Source organism: Mustela putorius, unplaced genomic scaffold, assembly GCF_011764305.1.
Source record: "Mustela putorius furo isolate JIRA1106 unplaced genomic scaffold, ASM1176430v1.1 tig00003858_pilon_pilon_pilon, whole genome shotgun sequence".
Lineage (NCBI taxonomy): Eukaryota > Metazoa > Chordata > Mammalia > Carnivora > Mustelidae > Mustela > Mustela putorius.
Genome location: NW_025422010.1, coordinates 7,749,609 through 7,770,566, shown reverse-complemented (window position 1 = coordinate 7,770,566; position 20,958 = coordinate 7,749,609). Strand labels below are relative to the sequence as shown.

Genomic DNA, 20,958 nt, shown 5'->3' with positions numbered 1-20,958 from the left:
GGGCACAAGGAGAAGAAATCCAAGCGTTGTGGGAGAAAGAGCAGAAAACAGATTGAACGGGGAGTTCCTGAAAGCAGTGTGATCAGCAGTATTAGAGCCCGAGAGTACCCAGTCCACCCAAACCCAAACCTTTAGCAGGGAGACACATTCACAGACGATCATTATGATCAAGGGCAGCAAGTACATGGAAGCAAGTGTGTGTAGAGTAATTGCCCAGAAGATCATTCTTGTGCCTCACAGAAGGAAACATGGAAGGTTCCAGCAGTTTCCAGAAGGTGCACATGATGGGTTTTGAGGAAAGACTAGGAAGGAGTGGCATGAGGATAGGACATTTCCAGTGAAGGAAGTGGCACAAAGGCCAGAGTAACTTAATATTCTCAGGGAACTGCATTTAAGGTGCTAGATGGCTACGGTGTCAGATATGGGGAATTTCGTTTGAATAAGAAAACTATTTTATGTGCGTTACTATGATGTCTACAACACTAAAATCAGGTCCTTTTAAATGCACACCCCATATGGCCCAGCATTTGGTGAGTATTCTCTCATTTAATACATCACTCTTCTTGGAGACAAGCACTATTCTCATCCATATTTTGTAGATAGGGAAACCCAAGCCCAGAGCATGAGGTAATGTGGTGACTGGATGCTCTGTCTAGAAAGTAGCAGGGACAGGATTTCAGTCCCAAGGTGTTGGACTCCAGAGAATGAGTTTGCAAGCATTACCACAATCTTCTCAGTATCTATCATGCTATAAGAGAGTGGAGCCCCATTTACTCCTTGATAACAGGGACAGCACTGGGGGCAGAAAGGCCCTTCCCTCTTGCAGCATGTAGGCAGGGGGACCGCTCTGGTATATATGACCCCGAAAGAATGGGACTGCACTGTCGCATCAGTCACTGTCTAGTTCCCACAGAGAAGAGAGCAGATTTTCCACGAAAATGGAAAGGAGACCCTTCCTGGGAGGCGCTCTCAATGAGCAAAAGGTGAGAAATTTGGTGCACAACATGTAATCAAGGCTGAAATTCTGGAAAGTGAGGTTGGGAAGTTTTAGGTCCTTAGGTTAGATAGACATTCTGTGCCAAGGCTTGTCCCCCTGGTCAGAAGCAGGCGCTGCTTTGTACGCAAGGCCACGCAAGGTTTCCTTCTGTGAGCAGGGCACCCTGTTTCCCAGGGATCCTGGGTCTCCAATGCACCCACATATGTCACCCACTAAATGACCCCAAGATTATGGCAAATTACCCAACTGGACTCAGGGGGCTCAAGGATTTACATTCTCTTGATTTTGCACCTATTCGTGGAAAGTCAAGTTCTCTTTTGGCTTCTATTTTTCACCTTTTATTTTTTTAAGATGTTATTTATTTATTTGACAGAGAGAGAGATTTCAAGTAGGCAGAAAGGCAGACAGAGAGAGGAGGGATCCAGCTCCCTTCTGAGCAGAGAGCCCAGTGCAGGGCTCGATCCCAGGACCTTGGGATCATGACCTGAGCAGAAGGCAGAAGCTTTAACCCACTGAGCCACCCAGGCGCCCCTATTTTTCACCTTTTAGATAAGTGTAGGAGAACTCTATTTGAGATATTAAAACAAGGCACTTCATCACTAAGAGTCTTTTCAAAATGAAACCCATAGTTTGGTTACCATTGTATCATCTACCAACTCTGTAATTCTATAGATATCTGCCGGTGCCATCTTTTAACAAAGAGGTAAGGGAAAAGTGTTAACTTCTTTGGGTGAATTTACATTCCTAACCATGAAAATGGTCCGCTTTACATTTATTTCCCACCCTTCCTCCCTACCCCCCTCCCCTAAATGGACTGCTTTCAGATGACATTCTTGCCAACTGGTCTCCATTAAAAACAATTTGGTCTTTCTGGGCTGTCTTTGTAACTAAACCTTAGATTATTCCAACTCAGGAAAGGCATAACATAGCTGTCTGGGACTGGGGTGCCGAAGCACATTCTTTTAAAGAACCTGAATGAGAGAACAGCTTTTAAAGCAAACTGCACCAGACGTAACAGAAAGACTGATCGCACTGTTCCATTTTTCTAAAGGACCCACTGGCTTCCCCAAATCAGAAGAAAGACATACAGCATTGAGACCTTTATTATTCGTATATATTATTGACATGTTTATGATTTGCATTAAGATAGTGTAAATATAATAAATGAGATTGTACTTTTTTAAATATTCTAGGTATGAAATTGTTTTTAATTTTTAATTTTTTTTATTTTTTATAAACCTATAATATATTTATATCCCCAGGGATACAGGTCTGTGAATCGCCAGGTTTACACAATTCACAGAACTTACCAAAGCACATACCCTCCCCAATGTCCATAACCCCACCCCCCTTCTCCCAGCCCCCCTCCCCCCGGCAACCCTCAGTTTGTTTTGTGAGATTAAGAGTCACTTATGGTTTGTCTCCCTCCCAATCCCATCTTGTTTCATTGATTCTTCTCCTACCCACTTAAGCCCCCATGTTGCATCACCACTTCCTCAATGAGATTGTATTCTTAATGTTTGTTTTTTTAAACATTTTTCATAGAAGAGTTAACTCATGATGCTGGGTTCTAGGCTTTGCTTTTTCTCTTTTATGTTGTTTTAACACTGAAAGAAACATAAGCATTTCCTTCACTAAACATAATGTGTTTTCTTATCATCATGATTTATTGAAATAGCACCTAAAAAAGGTAACGTAGGGCAAACTGTTGTCTATTTATTTTACAGAGAATCCTCCTTTCACAGAAAATGGTCCAAAAATCTCTCATTCTTTCCCGCCCTTTTATGTTCAGGCTCCACGTCTTAAAGTGAAGAAGGCAGCAAATGAGGAAATTGAATTTGGACGAACAAGTTCAATGTCCACAGTAACTCCTGCAAATGTTTTCTTGAGAACGTTCAGGAGTTGAAGTGAAAGCCGGCTGGAGATCAGACGAGACAATTTAAAGAATGACCTTACTCATCCCACCGTGGAACATACACAAAATGCCCATTAACCATGCTCCAAGTGTCTCCATCATAATTAAGAAAACAATTGGCATTGTAGTCTCCTGTCACATCCTCCCCACTGGCCTACAATGGAACTTTTACCTGTTTTGTCAAGATAACTCAAGATTCATAGACAAAGAATTCACTTCTTGTCGGGATTGTTTTTCGAGGAGTTCAACTCAAAATTACTTTAGGTATCACCTTCACAAGGAAAACTAGTCCGTGGTATGCTGCCAAACTCTAACAGTGGGCTTTTAATTCATGCCACCAATAAGTAGAAGTTGATCGCATTCAAACTCCTGTTAAAGCCTTTCGTCCATGAAAACGCAGAACAAATCAGGTCCACCTGCCCTCACCTCCTCCCTTCCCTGCACACCTGCAATTTTAATGCAGAAAATCACTTTGAATCTTGCATCATGTCTTCTAAAATATGAGGTGTTTGCTGTCTATGGAAATTCCCTTGAAAACATAAAACCTTTGGAAGAGATTCCACACTGCATTAGCAAAGCCATATTTTGTTTAGTTCACCATTTTTGTTAGGGACATTTTAGAATAGCAGTTGTCATAGGGCTCTATCCTATTAAACAGACTACGTTGGCTGGTACCTTTGCGATCTTACATACAACTATGTGGATTTGCTCTGAACTTCTATTTGGCTTGATCAACCCTTAGAAAACAGTATGTGCCTTAGGATTCAAAGTTTGTTTTAAAAAGGCACATATATGCCTAGGAAAAGTTCTGGGAGAATACAGACTCAGAAATAAATAGTATTTATTTCTGGAGGTTAGGATTACATTTTTAAAAGGTGATTCTCCTTATCCTCCATTATATTTTTCCAAATAATCATCAACAAATATGCATTGGACTAATGATAAACAAATCAATTCAGTTTTTCTAAAAATAAAGATAATTCTGACGGGAGAGCATGTTTGAAAGCTTTTGAGAAGACAAATATGGCTTGGATTGTTTTAAGAATAGCCACATCCGAAGCTGGATATACGTGCTAGAGTCTCTGTGGTTATGAAATTCTTGACAAGCGTCATGGAAGATGAGTTTGTTTGTTTTTTTAAGTCACTTTCCAGTTTGCTTTCTTCTGACTCAGAACCTGGATTTAATAACAATGCATTGAAATTATGCTTTTTGAAAAACTATTACTTTAGATATGTTGATTTCCAAGCTTTTTAGGACTAAGATACAATGTCTTGTTATAATCAAGTGAGTGCGGGGAGGATGGGAATCTACAATAAGACCGTGTATTTATATTTACATTCATATTTCATTGGTTAGCTCAAACTGTTATACCCTAATAAGCAAATTAACCTTTAATGACTTATCTCTTGAGATTATAGTAATGGACCTTTTAAACTATTTAAGTGGATGATCTACAAATTGTAATTATAATTACATGCAATGTGATTATTATTACATGCAATAAATTATAATTATAATTTTTTGTGATGATCAAGTGAATAGTAAATACGCTATTTATTACCCCATTAAAACTATTATTATCTACACCATAGGTAGGCAAGCCTTGTTTATCACTTGCTTGGGTACAGCTTATGAGCTAACCATGGTTTTCACATTTTTTGTTTTGTTTGCTTTTATATTTTTGAGTGACTGGAAAAAAATCAAAACAAAAATAGTATTTGTGAAATGTGAAAATAATATGAAATTCAAATTTCAGTGTCCACAAAGTTTTACTGGAAGAGAATTGTGCTATTCTTTTAAGTCTGCCTGTGGTGGCTTTTTGCATTAAAAATGCTTCTGAAAAGAACTGTGACAATGTCTAAAATACTTATTAGTTTATCTTTTTTTTTCTTAAGATTATTTATTTATTTATTTGACAGAGAAAGAGAGAGATCACAAGTAGGCAAAGAGGCAGGCAGAGAGAGATAGGAAAGCAGGCTCCCTGCCGAGCAGAGAGCCCAATGTGGGACTCAATCCCAGGACCCTGGGATCATGACCCAAGCAGAAGGCAGAGGTTTTAACCATTGAGCCACCCAGGCACCCCTATTCGTTGATCTTTGATACAAAAAGTGTTTCCAAGGTGGTTCTGAATATCGTCTGTATTTCCCATCATCAGTCTCTAGATGGCAGAAAAGATCCTTAAACTGGGGGGGAGGGTGTTATCAGGTTATAGAAGATATTTACATTCCCAATTAAATCACCCCCTAAAAGTCAGCCCTTCCAACAGCACAAGACATTTTTTCTATGCATGTTCTATAATCCAAAAATTAAACATCTAAAAGAAACCAAAGGATTCATTTAGTCTAGAACTACTGTCTGTACTGAAATTTAGCACTTATTTGCTTCTGCCTTAAATAAATAAATATTATATAAATCTACACCATTAACGAGGCTTCTCAGGTATCACCAACATATTAAATTGTAATAAATTTAAAGTGTACAATGTGATGATTTGGTATAAGTGTATATTGTGAAATGATTACTTCAACTAAGTTAATTAACACACCAATGACCTCACATAATTACTTTTTTTTTTTTTAATGAGAATGCTTAGGATCTATTCTCTTAGCAAATTTCAAGTATGCAATATACAACACAATACTATTAGCTATAGTGAGCCTGCTACATATTAGACCTTCATAATCTTTTCACCTCGTGAGTTTATATCCTTTTATAAGCCTGTCTTCCTTCTTTCCAACATGTCACACACACACACACACACACACACACACACACACACACACACACACACCTCCAACCACTTTCCTACTCTGTTTCTATGAGTTGACTCTTTAGTTTAGATTCCATATATAAGCGGACAAGTCTGACTTATTTCATTAGCATAATGCCCCCAAGTTTCATTATGTTGCCATGAAAGGCAAGATTTCCTTCCTTTTAAAGGCTGAATAATATTTCATTATGTTTATATACAAATATATGTATGTATGTACATATACACTACAGCTTTTTTATCATTCATCTGTCAGTGGGCACTTAGCTTGTTTCCAACCATGCTTCTTCAGTTGTAACTTGCCTCTAAGATTCTTCTCTTTAGAGACTGAATTATACTTGCTAAGCCTGTAGGTTATGCCAGCTGGGTTTAGAATTAGTTGGCTTTAAGTGTGTAGAGAACTAACTTGTTTGGTTTTAGAACTTGATCCCCCCCCCGCCGCCCCCGCCTCGCATTGTGTAGTCACAGCTACAGACCAGGCAGATTTTATGCATGAATCAAGAAAAGCAAGGTGAGGGGTCCCCACACACATTGCTGGTTCATATTTACTAGTCCATGAAAACCAAATCTGTATCATCAGGATGATATTCACTCATGTTCTTTTCAACTGCAGGTTTCTCATTTCTCAACAAGAGGACAAAAAACTCTTACACCACTTCCCAGACACATCAAAGACAAGGCTGCTGGCACTCCTTTCATCCCCCTCACATTCTCTCCCATCATTTCTGTGCCCCTTCATTTTTTCTGTAACTTCCGGTTATAAACTTTTCCACGGAAACAGAAAGTTAAAACAGGACAATGGATAACCTGATGCCAATCATACATTTTCCTATACAACAATCATGCACCTGAGAATTAACAACGGGTCTATACAACCAGCTAATAACCAATGAACATTGAAATTTCCCCCATTTAACCTCAGAATATTTTTCAGAGACCTGTGGTTGAACAGGAATGTAATCTAAAGTCAGGCTTCCCATCAGTTTGCTGGGTTTCCCCAGTTCTCCTTTAATCTAGAACAGTCTCTCCCCTCGCTGCCTCTACAAACACTTCTTTTCATGATGTTGAGTTTTTAGGAGATTGGGTCCTTTGCCTTGCAGAATTCACATTCTGGATTTCTCTGATTGTCATTATTTTTCTATCATTTTATATATTACCGTAAATTGGGGCTTAGGTCTAAAAGTTTAACACTATGATGCTGTATACTTCATATTGAGCTATCCCACTTTGGGTTATAAGAGTTTGATCAGCTTGTTGTGGTATTGATCACCATTACAAAGGTCTGATTTTTCCCTTTGCCACTGGCAAATAATCAGTGAGGTTGTACCTTGTCGTTCTGCAAACATCTTTTAGCCCAACAATCTTTGCAAGTAATGGTGTCAGTTTGCCATGAGAATAAATATTTCATTAAGAACTGAGAAACAGTAATTTTCTAATTTATTATTCCTTCCCTTTTCATTAGCTGGCATTATCCTATAAAGGTGGGTTTTGTCTCATCAGCTGAGAATCGCCTAGGGTTCCTTCTAAAAAGTCAAAGTCAGTGCTGGGTCCTTTACCTTTAATTCCCATTTTCCAAAGTAAAGATCCTTTACCTTTAATTCCCATCTTCCAAAGTAAGGATTTAATTCCCATTTTCCAAAGTAAGTAACAGTTGTCTTCAACTGAAGCAAATTAGCTCTCTCTCGAGAGAGAGAGAGAGAAATGCATGAGAGAAAAATGCATGAATTCATACATTTTTATTTTCATATTTTTACAACCAATTCAATATGATACTTGATGCTCTGTTTGGCCTGTGAGACCATCCTCCAGCTGGATTCTTTAGCATGTTTTTTAATCTTTGATGTAAAATGTTCTTCTGGGATCTCTTTCCACGGCTGAGACCAAACAGCAGCCTCTCCTCTCTCTCCATGTCCTAGCAGCACCTCCATTGAAGAAATCTTCTACTTCCTTCTAGACTTTGTCATTCAATAACTTGAAAACCTGGATTGCTTCCTACTACCCCTGGCCAAACCTTTGCTGAGCACATCAAATGGCACTGAGAACCCCTGCAAATTCAAACACGATCATGAAGAAAGGCTAGCTCCTCTTGAAATGTCTTCACCGTTTCTCTTACCTTGCATAGTAGTCATTGGGTGGAACCGCTTCTTGAAAGAACTGGAACTGGTATAAATAAAGCCCAATCAAGTGTCCCGCAGTGAAAATAGCCAGCAGAACACAGAGACAGCTGAACAGCAACGGATCGAACGTTCGGCACCAGGACCACCAGGTGCACAGACCCAAAAATACGAAGAAGTATACAGATGAGGTCAAAGATGGTAACATCATACCTGAGGAAGAAGAGATATCGTCAAGACTCACTGCACAGAACTGGAAAAGCATTTACCACTCAGGAAATGTAAGAAAAGGAAAAGCATTTACCACTCAGGAGATTATGTACATTTCCTTTGTGTGTTTCCAGGGATGGATCAAGTTATCAAAGTATGAACCACATTTTATTTATAAAATCAGAACTTATGCTATTTTTGTTGTGAAACAAATTCAGACATAAAATGATATTTGTAAATATAAGTAGAAATAGAAGATCATGAAGTTCTTCCCATGATGTTTGAGCAGAATAAATATCTATTTTTCATATGAACAGAATTTAGCATATTTGCTTGCTTGCTTCCATCTTTCTACTTTTCCCCCTAATTTTTCAGGAATACTTGTGTGTCTATTCCAACTTTCCCTGATATCATTTTTTATAATAACTCACTTTTTTTTGGTTAAGTAGGATTCATATCAATATTACATCTGTGGCAAAGTCTCACTAAAACTTTGCCCTACCCAACCATATTGGGATCGCACTATTAGCAAAAGGGGGCACGTAAAGTGAGGTAATTCTTTGGCAGGCATTTAAAAACTCTTGCTGGGCGGGGGATGGGGCATCTTGAAATGACTCTTTGTTAAAATATTGCGATATACTTCTTGAGGAATTCTATTCTCTTTCCCACTTTTTAATTTTCCTCACATTATTTCATCTTATGCAACTTCCACAAAGAGGTATGGACTGAACTTCACAGTGGCTCTAGAGCAGCTGCCAACAGCGCGATGGAAGGAGGGAGAAGATAGAGATAACATTATTATGGAACAAGCGGTCGGCAGCCAAGATTTCAAGGAAGTGAGTGTCCGTGTTGCAAGATTACAATCTGCGGAAGAAAAATAGTATATCCTGGAGAGTTAAATTAAGATTGCTAACGGCCCAATGTAAACAGACATGCTTTCAGAAGGCACACATGTGGCTCTGGAGGGCGGGGGAAGGGGCAGGCGAAGACACATCAACATGGTTCATCAGAGCCCATTGCCCTTCATGGGCTGTGGGGAGAGGAAGAGTAGCGGTTTTTTGGATCTACACCTAAAACATAAATCACTTTTAGATATAGGAAAAGATGGCTTTACGGAGGTTGACAGAAACCAACTGAACACACAAAGGCTAGAACTGAACCAGATAAATGACTTCTGTGTGTGTGTGTGTGTACACGAGGCCAGTTATGGTTACGAGTTTTGTGTCACAAACCAGAATTGTGTCTTTCTGCATTTTCTCCTCAGCCATGTCCTTCATTATTCACCAAAGCACTACCTGTGCTCCATCCAGTGCCAGAAACGCTCACCTGACGAACCGAGTAAAATCGTCACCACGACCTTTCCTGCGGTGGTGATCATGTTGCCAATAAACTCTTTAAGCTTGGAGGCCACGGAGGCGAGTCTGCGGAACATTTTTAACTTTGTGCTCTCTTCCACATCGCCTTCGACACCGTCCCCTTCATCCAAATCCTCTTCATAGATCAGCGCCTCTTCTGCATCTAATTTTTCCCCTCCAGCCTAAATAAAGGAGAAACAGAAAACACTGCAGTCCAGACCTCTGCCTCCCCGCCCAGCAGATTATATGGTTTGTAATTTGTGGGTCAGTCAGTGAGGTGAACTTCACAAACCGGCAGAAAAATGCAGACAACCACTTACGTCCCCCTCCAGGCCTCTGACAGTTGCTTGTGGAAGCCCAAGTCGCTTGGATCTTTCCCGAAGAAGTAAACAAGAAACATCACCTATCATAGAACCCTGAACAGTGTGTTGTCTGAGCCACAGGAACTCATTTTTTTTTTTTTTTTACAGGCAGAAGAAACAGAAACATCTCTCAAGAGCTTAACTTTCATCAGTCTGGGTTTGGTTCCTCACATTTATAGTTTGCCACCTAAGCTGATAGATAGCGTGAGGAGAATATCCATGGCTTTAACCAAAATGGTGAGTCCAACTCTTGCTTATGAAACCCCTTTTCTTTCTGAAGTCAATTCTGTCCACTATCCTAGTGTTTCCTGACAACAGGAGTGTGAGTGGTCCTGGGTTTGGTCCTGGGTTTACTTGACTAGATACAGTCACTTCTTATTTTATTCTTTCAGAGAATGATACACTCATTCTATCCTGAATGATTCAGCCCCTCAGTATGATCATCAGAGATTTAGGGAAGAAACTCATGGACAGAATATACACATATTTCTATGCATTATTTTAAAAACTGGGTATACAAGGTGTTTTTGACCGTTTTGTTTTTAAAGAATACATAGAAATTTTTCTTGGCCAAGAACAGTCTTTCCCTAGAAGGCTTGAATTTTTTAATTGTTATAAATATAAGCCATCATTTTAAGACAAAAGGTTGTTTCAGATGTATGAGGTTTTGTTTGCAATTGCCGTAGGCTGGCAGTCTTCTCTTAATCCCAATTGAAAAGACTGTACTGGCTGCAGAAACAAAAGGTTTTTTACGTCCAGTTCAGACATCTCTTTAAGGCTTAGAGAGTACAGCCCAGCCTCTCCGTTTTCCCCATTTTAAAGGTTCTTTTTTTTTTTTTTTTCTTTTTCCAGCCCAGCCTCTCCATTTTCCTATTTTAAAGGTTTTTTCTTGATACATTTAATTCAGATATTTAAAGATTATTTATTTATTTATTTGACAGAGAAAGAGATGTAGCAAGAGAGGGAACACAAGCAAGGGGAGTGGGGGAGGGGGAAGCAGGCTTCTAGCTGAGCAGGGAGCCCGATGCAGGGCTTGATCTCAGGACCCTGGGATCCTGACCTGAGCCGAAGGCAGATGCTTAACTGACTGAGCCACCCATGAGCCCAAGTTCAGGTATTTAAAGAATATTCACCAGTGGCAACTGGACCTCTTACTATGCCCATGTACACTAAAGGAAGCCAGCATACAGAGGCTGGTATGAAGTTCAAGGTAGTCCTGAGCAGCCTTGAGAACTCAGAGCTCTTCTCTTTGCCTAGAAGGGTACAGGCCACTCATAACATAAGCTGCTGAAGCCAAGAGTACAGAAAGCACATTTACCCAGGACACCAAATACACAGATTTAATCTCAAGCCCATTCCTGTCTATATACCCAAACGGGTTCTACTGTATTACATCATGACACATTTTTTCCTGAAGAAAAAGGAATGTCTCAAGTATATTCATGAAGATTTCTCTATATGGTCAGGGCCTAGCATATGCTAATATCTCATAAGAGATGCAGTGATAAACATGTAGGCAAGTAGAAAACTAACAAGCTATCTCACAGTAACAAATGCTAGTCAGAGAATTAAAATAGGGTGAGGTGACTGTGAGCGGCAGGGGGGCTATTTTAGATTCCGAGGTCAGGGAGAGCCTCTCTGAGAGGTGACATTTAAGCCAAGATCTGAATGTCACAAAGTAACCAGCCACGTGAAAATCTTCATTAAGAACATTCCAGATGGAGGGAAGAGAAAGGTCAAAGAGAAATGGTCAAAGAAAGGCTCCATATGTTCAGAAAGAAGGCACATATTCCCAGACATACTTCCTCTTCCACCAATTCACCCTCCCCATTGTCAGCTGATGAGCCCACTTCCTACTTCACTGAGAGAAGGGGCTAACCCTTCTCAGGGTCTATGTGTCGTCCTGTTGTGCAGGGGAAATCAGCGGGCACATCAGCTTGCCAACCTAAAGCTCACTTGCACAGCAGGTACTTGGCTCCCTACTCCGTCCTGTGACTATGGAGAAGCTGCACCGCCTGAGACACCAGAGAAAAGGACGCTCCCAGCCATCCTCCCCTCACCCCTGTATTACCTCATGCTCCCTTTCTCCTATATCTCCCCATCAACAAACAAAACATGCCTCACCATCTCCAACCCACACCTCTTCCAATCCACATTTGCCTCTCAAAGTGACTCTCCAAGAGTTGGCTAAAAACATGGCATCACTTCCCCTAGGCCTCATTTCTGTTGAACTCACTCTAACAGGAGTTTCATCACCAATCATTCCACATAGTGAGGGCTATGACGTGGCCTGTATCACATGGTGATGCCAAGGGAGACCTCAGCTAGGAGGCTATTGCTGTGGTTGCGGGGGAGACACGAGCTTAAGGATCTGAGAAGAGGATCGCGTCTTTGCCATTTGTCTTATATTCAAGTCAGCAGCACTTATTGGTAAGTTTGATGTGGAGGGTGGAGGGACAGACGAGAGACAAAGATAGTGCCTATATTTTTGTCATTATTGAGGAGATGGGGATAAGCAAGGGTGAAGCCGGTTGGGGAATTCAGTTCTGAGATGCCCTTCCGGCTTTCTTGTTGGAGATGTTAAAAGGGCAACCAGCACAGCAATCTGGAGGGCTGGAGGGAGATGGAAACTGGAGAGGTCTATCTAAAGTTCAGTGGTAAAGATAAGGTTTCTAAAGTCAAAGGTCTAATGAGGTTATCTGGAGAGAATACAGAGCTCACCCACCTCTCAGGCGCAGCCAACCTGGAACCGGTCTCTCTAGCCCTATCTTCTTCTTTGCCTAGAAGCACTCCCTGCAGGCAACCACATGGGGAACCCAGAGTCCACAGGCTCTCTTGGCCTTGGAACATACTTGAAACGTGTCCTTGGCCATGGGCTCCCCTCCCAAGCTCTTAAAGACTCTAGGTCCCATACCAGCTCTTCCTTTCCACTTGCTCCAGATCCCCCAGGAGTTTCTGTGGGGATCCATCCAGTGAAGCTATGGCTATAGTGTCCACACTGCCATCCACATACAAACCATCCATTCATGGGGCATGTCTTGCTTAATTTCCCCCTCATGATGCAGTGACACATATAAATCCTCCCTGGGGAAGAAAGGCCAAAACCTTCAGTCACCATCCTTGAAAAGGGAGACATGGAGAGACAACAAAGCTAGAGCTGCCTGGGTCCCAGTCAGAAATGCACTCCTAACTTTCATAACAAATGGTTTCTTATTCAGCTGTAGAATTGCTACGGATGTAGATTAAATCAAATAGAGTTCTCTGGTCGAGGTTAGACAAATGCATTTCCTTGACCTCTCTTGGGCAGGACCGGGACCCCATGACTTTTATAAACATACCACTGGACTTGAGGGTTTTCAGCATTTTTGTACCAGAATCCTCAGTTGGAATCGCTTAAGAAACCTGCCAAGCTGGGAGGGAGCCGGAAGTGAGCCAGGCTGGCCTCTGTGAGCCCCCACTGTCTAGGCTGGGGCCAGAACGGCCATTAGTCACGTCAGGGCTGCTTTTTAACAGGCAGGCTTTCTCCCCCTAAATGATTCGTCTGGTGAAATATAAACACTGATCCTCTGGAACAGCATCCACTCGCTCAAATGTATTTACTAACAAGCAGCCTTACTTGTGGGAGCCGTAATCTCTCCCGGCTTTGGAACGCAACCGGACTCCTGCCCTGAAGCGAAGAAGGAGCAGCTATAAATGAAGATTTAATTCCCCCTGGTTCCAGATCGAGCTTAGAAATTAAAAAGACAACACTCCACAGTTTAGAAAGGCAAGAATAAATAAATAAAATAATCATAATAATAAATTCCATATTATTATTGCCCATGTCAACCTCTAAAACTTATTTGAAGACGTGTAAATCCTCCAACTTGCCTTTGCTAAACATTCCCTACTTTAAATGTGCCAACATGTAGTCCCATAACACCTCTGAGATCAACTGCGTGCGAGGCCAAGCTTGTCTCTGAACTTGGGTCAGGGTCTGAGCGCCAAGTAGCTGCCGCATCTCCTCCCACAGCTGCCTCCCCACACTCGGCACACAGCAGTCGTTCCCACACAATTCAGACAGGGAAGACACTGCAGTTAGTTTTGGTGAAAGGCAAATATCCATTTTTCTTTAACTCCGAACAATCTTTGAATGGGTTGGGGTATGTCCTGATGATGGCCCGGGAATCTTGAAGAGGGCAGGAACCTAGCCTCACTTCAAACTTACTAAATGAGAAATTCTTGGAGCGAATCTCAGGCATCCGTATGACCAAACAGTTGCCCTACATGATTCTGAAGCAGCCAATCTAGAATCCATGCACAGGCCACCATCTGTAATGCCTGATAACTGATGGCATGCTTGGCAGACCAGGCAAAACTGCAGACGTTTTGTTGGAATCGTGTGCTAGGCAGACTCCCTTCCCTGGAAAATGCACTGAAGTGATTCATCTGCAGAACCTCCTTCCGGTTTCAGTCAAACTTTACGTGTTAGCCCAGAACTCCTCATCAGATGAATCCACTTTCTTCTTTGTGGCTAAAACCATGCTATTCAAAACATTTCGACGGAGTGTATCAAAGTCACAAACAAATGATCTGGAGGCAAAGGGAACGTTTTTCTAAAGTGTCATGAGTTGTTTCTTCATTGTTTATTATGAAAAGTTAACCATGTATCCTTGCAGAATGGTTTCATCTCCACAGAAGAGCCCAAGGGAGGAAAAGGCAAGTGTGATGCCTCATGGCTCAAGGCAAACCCGATAGATAGGCACCATGTTGCCTGTGGAAGGGAGTAGAGAGAGCATCTCGTCTATGTGATGTCACCGTATGTTATGTAAGCCTAACGGGACAGCATTGTACAGATAAATAAATATTTCATTCTATGACCACACTTGTTGTAGGAAGATTATCTTTCCAAACTTGCAAGAACAGTGGAGCCTTGTGCCACCATCCACATCCCCTTGCTGCCAGGACACTCTGATTCCAGAGCTCTGGGATGGGCCCTGCATCAGAACATTCCAAAACATCCCAGGTCAAATGGCCAACTTAGAAATTGCACCAATCTTTGAGAATCACCTGAACATCATTTGAAAGTGAAATGAACAATAATGGAGAGCAGCCAAATTGGACAGACTGTCATTTTAAAGGTTTATATCTTTAGGGTTTATTTTTTTAGAGAAATCACTTAATAGCATACCATAAAACCAAGTCAGTATTAAAACACACACACACACACACACACACACACACACACAGAGAGAGAGAGAGAGAGAGAGAGAGAGATTGATTCTGATACTATCTACTCAGTTTGTCTCTGGTTAGAGAGATTATTACTGACCCGGAATCATCCATTTTCTCTTATAAGAAACAGCAGAGTTGAGCACTTCTAAGTGACATACCCAGTGTTCCCTTTAGAAATAAAAAATTTAGGGAGTGATAACAAAGCAGCATTTTGAGGGCACAGAATCTTTCCTGTTGCTCCAAAATTTCCTGAAAGATTCAGGATCCCTATAATGCCTTCTGATGGGCTGAGATGGAAACAAAATGCAAGCCTTTGTTATTAAAGTGCTCAAAGGCTGAGCCCTGCTCTAGCTGCTCTGGAATCCACAGCATCCCTGCCCCCAGCCCCAGTCCGGCTCCTCCCTCCTCTCAGAACTTCTCCTGAGCCTGAGCTCGGCTCTGAGCACTGTGCCAGGTCCAAGGTGGGAGTCCGCCCTGGGACCCCAGAGGTTTGCTCGCTCAGAGGAAATAAACTAAGTATAAAACTGTTTATAAAGTGAGAATATGAACTCCTCTAATTACAGGGATCTGGAACGCCCAATTCCAGTTATTCCCAAAGCGAACATGACGGGGGCGGGGTGGGTGGTAAAAAAAAAATAATAATAAAATAAAATAAAATAAAATAAAAGGAGGGGGGTTAATGTCCTGGAAAGCAAAGCAAAAAAATTAAAGAACACTCCCTGTTAGATATTTGTTTTTGCCCATCCTGGCACATATTGGGTACTGAATAAATAAATAAATAAATAAATAAATCCTTCTCTGTAGACACAGCAAGGAGAGATCACTCAAGACAGAAAAGTGGGTTTGCCTCGGCCCTGCCAAGTTCTCTGACAGTTTGGGGGAGAAGCAACTCTTTGCAGATGATCCTGGCCGCAGGCTGACCCCTTGCTTTAGTTCTATACTTTGCATAAAGCAACCCTCCGTATTAATCAGTCAGTGCCTAACCCATTAACTTGATAAGTATATAAGTATTACTATGTGCACAAGCTCAGGTTACCTCACTAACTTAAGATCTGTTGTAACAGAGAACCAGACGGACGTGTGAAGCTTTCCCTCACTGAGCTTATAATTTAGTGAGGGAGATGGAAAGTCAATAACAGCGACCAAAAGCGGATGTAGCGTAATTACAGTGTGATAATTGTTACAGATACAACAAGACAGAGACTAGGGAATAATCTGGGCGGGTGGCTGGCGAAGGCCTTGGTGGGGAAGAGGTCACCCAATGATGGAGGAGAAACTAGCCGTGAATGAGCAGGGAGTGGACTGAATGGCAGAAAGGAAAAGTTAGTCTTTTCTGGGCCGAGAGAGGGAGTGGGACAGAGCCCAGGAGGAGGGGATGGGGTCAGGAAGTGCCATGGGCTTCAGGGTTAGGAGCCTGAACTTTGTTCTCATTTAGTGAGAATCCAGTGAAGTGTTTAACCCCAGGAAGTGACATAGTTTGATTTATAACTTTACAAGGCTAATCCAGAGAAGGCAGAGAGTTCAAGAACAGTTGAATAGGGTAAGAACAGAGTCCGGAGGTAGGGAAATTCAGCTGTAGGTTATTTTGGGGTCTGGCTGAGAGGTGGGATGAGGACTGTGGCAGGAGAGACAGAAAAGGGCAATGTGGTTAGACAAAATGTCAAGGTAGCGCCCGTAGACTTGTTGATGATAATGGGTGAGGCGTTCAAGCCATCAGGGGTCTTACCAGGGCTCGGGGTCCTAGGAAAGGAATGAAAGGTGACTCTGTGAACCTGGGTGGGCCGTCCTCAGGAAGGCTGGGTGGAGGGAGGGGAGGGGGATCTAGCTCCTACTCTCAAACATACCACCAACACTTTGAAAGTTTTGAAACATGGGGAATTAAACAACATTAAGTTGGTGGCAGTTCCATCTCGGTATTTACAGTTGAGAGAAGGATGGAAAGCATGACACCCCCCCCCCCAAAGGAGTGAGGGAGATGCAGACCCCCTGAAGCAGAAGCAGGTGACAGGAGTGGGATATAAAGGTTCCTTCCCACCCACTGTGCCTGACCAAGCTCCCCTCCCTGAAGGGACTCGGGGCTCTGCATTCTCCCCAAACAAGTCTCCCTTGTGGGTGTTTTGTTGTTATTTGCAATTCAGCTGCAAAATCACCTGTTAAATATACCAAGGACAGAACAAAATATTCTGAGAAATTCTAAAAACTCAGAACCAGAACCAGACATATTGTTAAGGGTAAAAGTCTACTTCGAAGCTTTGATTTTCTTAAAAAAATAAAGCAGAGAATAGGCACACACTGTGAAATGTTGTTAAATGAATGAACACATAGGAGAGAAATGAAGGTGGATTTAATTTGAAATAGTTTCATTTTAATGATGTAAAAATACTTGAGCTGCCTTCCTAATTGCTTATTCTTTCCTTTATTTTTACTACTGGGTCACATATTCAACTCCAGGCTGGTCAAATTTAATTCAATTAACCTAGGTCTGTAATAGAACATCCCTGCCTTTCTATGTGATAAAGAGGGTAAGCTCTCCAGGTGTGTTTCTCTCAGAGGAAAGGATGAGAGGGACTCCACACTCTCACCTTGTGGCTTGGGAGATGTAGCTGACGGACAGTCATGGATACATTCAGTCATGGATCTAAAGTTAACTTGTCTCTATGACACTCATCCTGAAACTGTAATACCGAGCTTTCCCAAAGCCTTCTGAAGACAACAGGCCAATGATTTCCTCCAATTAAAAACTTTTTCTTTGGGGTTCCTGGGTGGCTCAGTGGGTTAAAGCCTCTGCCTTCGACTCAGGTCATGATCCCAGGGTCCTGGGATCTAGTCCAGCATTGGGTTCTCTGCTCAGCAGGGAGCCTACTCCCTACCCCCCTGCCTGCCTCTCTGCCTACTTGTGATCTCTGTCTGTCAAATAAATAAATAAAATCTTTAAAAAAACAACTTTTTCTTTATTTAAACTAATGGCATCTAAAATCACCACAATTAAAGGTTTCCTCCAAACTGTAAATGTGTTTAACCCAGAGAAGACAAACCCAGGATACTGCATTTTGGGGGACATATGACAATAAGTCCTTGCCTAGTTTCTGAAAGTGACCTTGAGACGCGGCAAAAGCCAGGAAGCTCAAGGCTGGGAGGGCAAGTGGGTAGTTGCCCAACTTCTTACTCTACTGAATGCTGCCATCTTTCAGACGATTATGTCTGGGTGCCAGAAGAGACAGGATCTAGAAAACTTCAAACACATGATTCTGGGCCAAATCTCAGGTGAGAAGCTAAATGCCTTATTAGAAGGTGAGAGTAAAAAGAAAAAAAAAGGTGACAGTAAAAAGATTGATCTCTTTCATTCTTTGTTTCTTGCTCTCAAAAAAAAAAAAAGGAGTAACTTCGAGAACCTCAGTGCTAAAACTTGAGGCACAGCCTCATTGGCGTTTTTATGTGCCAGAATGTGGATGCAGTAGGAGTTTAATGGACATTAGGTATCAGAAAGGATACAGGTTTTGAGGCTCAGGATGAATTTCCAAACAATATTAGCAGGTTCCAAATGTAGCATCCTCGAACTTTTAACAGATGGTGGATACCTATACTAAAATATTCTTTTTATGCTTCATATTTGATATGTCCGACTAAGCAGACTAAGTCATGACTAAAATTCCTATTTGAATAAACAGCTTGTCATAAATTTGGATTAATAATATACTGGAATACCATTTGCTTCCAAAAAAGTAAAGCCTGAAATCTCATTAAATCGCTAGAAAGTGCTGATAGTACAAAACTATACAAGATAACAGCAGCATAGTGAAATTACAAAGTGTTTCATTGCGCAGGTGACCCTTTCCTACACGATTTTATTTTCATAACCTAACTCTTTTTTCTTAAATATTTAAGATTAGGGATCTTTCTCCCCGTTACAACATGTAGGTCTGCTTCTGAATTGCAATGAACAGATAAACAAGATCACAGATGTGTCAGTTGAAAGAGAACCTTTTCTGGCACTTGAGGAATTGGCTTACTTAACTGAGCTCTGTTCTCTGTACAATGCAAGATTCTCTGTAACAAGATTTTTTTTTTCTTTTTCCGGGAATCCAGGGATTTGTGATGCCTTTTAAAACAGCAAACTTGAGCCTCATTATCAAGCTGAGCAAGATTAGGAAAGACTCTGAGTCTTCTTCAAGGATTAGTTGCTAGTTTAAAACAATGCAGGATTTAAAAAGACATTCTCGCATGCACCAGTGGATTAATCTTGCCATTTCACCATTGGGATAAATGAAAGAAGAAACAATGCCAGCAAACACTATTCTTTCAAAGGATCCTCAAAAACCAAACATTCTACAGTGCAAATGTCAAGATTTATTACAGGGAGGAAATATGTCGGGGCCTTCCAACACAAAATAAATTCTCCTACTTATTTTGGCCATGTGCTTCTATTCTTTTCAGACTCAAGCCAGATTGTTCACATGTAAGAAATATTTCCTTGTGGATTCATCTCAGAAGATTCACACACCAGCCTGCTCCTCCCGGGCCACTGGTGGGGGGGCGCGGGGAGGGTTGGTGGGTGGCTGGAATGCATGAAGAGAATGAAAATTAAGATCTAAATGAGGCCAAAGCAAATCTAAATGGGAAGAAATTCAATCTCATCATAATGACATTTAGTATTTTTCAAAGCCCCAAATAAATAGTATTTAGAATGTCAATCATCTTACAGTTATTTTTATTTTATTTATTTATTTTAGATTTTATTTATTTATTTGACAGACAGAAATCACAAGTAGGCAGAGAGGCAGGCAGAGAGAGAGGAGGAAGCAGGCTCCCTACTGAGCAGAGAGCCTGATGTGGGGCTCCATCCCAGGACACTGGGATCATGACCTGAGCTGAAGGCAGAGGCTTTAACCCACTGAGCCACCCAGACATCCCCTTACAGTTATTTTTAAGTAATGTGATTAATAATATAGAGAGTACAGTTACTTAAACGGGTTTCAAATGGGAGAGAAGTACCGTAAGTCTGTCTTTGAGAACGATGTGAAATCAAAAAGGAAACGTATTAGAACTAATCCATGGAACAGTTCTGTGTTCTTTTCTTTCCCAGATGTGTGACCCTAAGCATAACCTGAAATCCGTTAACTTGCATCAGTCAATGTAGGTTTCCCTGGTCCTATGGCAAAAAGGCCTTTGTCCTTAGTGATAGAGGTTCTTTTCTTGAGAAGCTTTGCCATTCATTTATGGCTGTCTGTGAAAAATGGCACAGAAAGGACTCTCTGCCCGAGTGGGTTGGCTTCAAAGTCCCCACCCAACTTTGCTTTCTATCATCCTAAGAGGACTCTGAATTTGAAACTGTTCTAGAACCTCTCCAACTGGAGAGCGCAAGGTGACGAGAGCTAGTAGCATCTCATTAAGCAACCCAATGGGCAGGCACTGCACTAGACGTGTTGTACATGACATTTCATTTAGTGCTTATAGCAACCCCATGACATAGGATTATGATCGACCTCATTTTGCAGAAGAGAGAGAATAAACAAATTTCTCAACATCATGTCGCCACTGTTAGTAGCTTCCACATCTGCTTTCAGTGTCTACTCAATTTACAGCAAATATCTTTTATCCTCTATATGAGGATAACTGAAAAATAATCTTGCCTTTTTAAATACCGGTAATGAAAAATCCTAAGGCTGGAGAGCTTGTGGGTTTACTTTCACCAAACTTGGACAATTTTTGGCAATAATGATCAAAGCCAGACGATTTTCTAAACTGTAACTCTTCTAAATTGAAGTTTGACTATAAAACTAGAAATAAAAATTTTAAGTTTTGTTTTAAAATTGGAAAGCCAACAGGAAGAAAAGTCACTTTCATGGTTTTACCCATTTTTAAGATGCTGACAAGTGCTCCATAGTTTGTAGAAAGAATGTAACACAGGGTTAGTTGCTACCTTGCTATAATTGTTTTTCACACCAGGTACTTGTTAACATGTGCCTTAAAAATAGCAAAATATTGCTATGCAATGTGACCAATGTGATTGTGTATTTTTT

The 20,958-nt window shown here is 41.2% G+C and overlaps 1 protein-coding gene across 4 annotated transcripts in view; it reads right to left on the bottom strand.

Moving 5' to 3' along the window:
- Nucleotides 1–20,958, bottom strand: part of PIEZO2 (piezo type mechanosensitive ion channel component 2) — a 455,796-nt gene that overhangs the window by 174,033 nt on the left and 260,805 nt on the right. For all 4 annotated transcript variants that reach the window (XM_045065366.1, XM_004742696.3, XM_013051380.2 and 1 more), the window contains exons 6-7: nucleotides 9,334–9,544; nucleotides 7,797–8,010 (exon numbers count right to left, since the gene is read on the bottom strand). In XM_045065366.1, coding sequence (XP_044921301.1) covers nucleotides 7,797–8,010; nucleotides 9,334–9,544 — 425 coding nt within the window. The remainder of the gene's footprint in view (nucleotides 1–7,796; nucleotides 8,011–9,333; nucleotides 9,545–20,958) is intronic.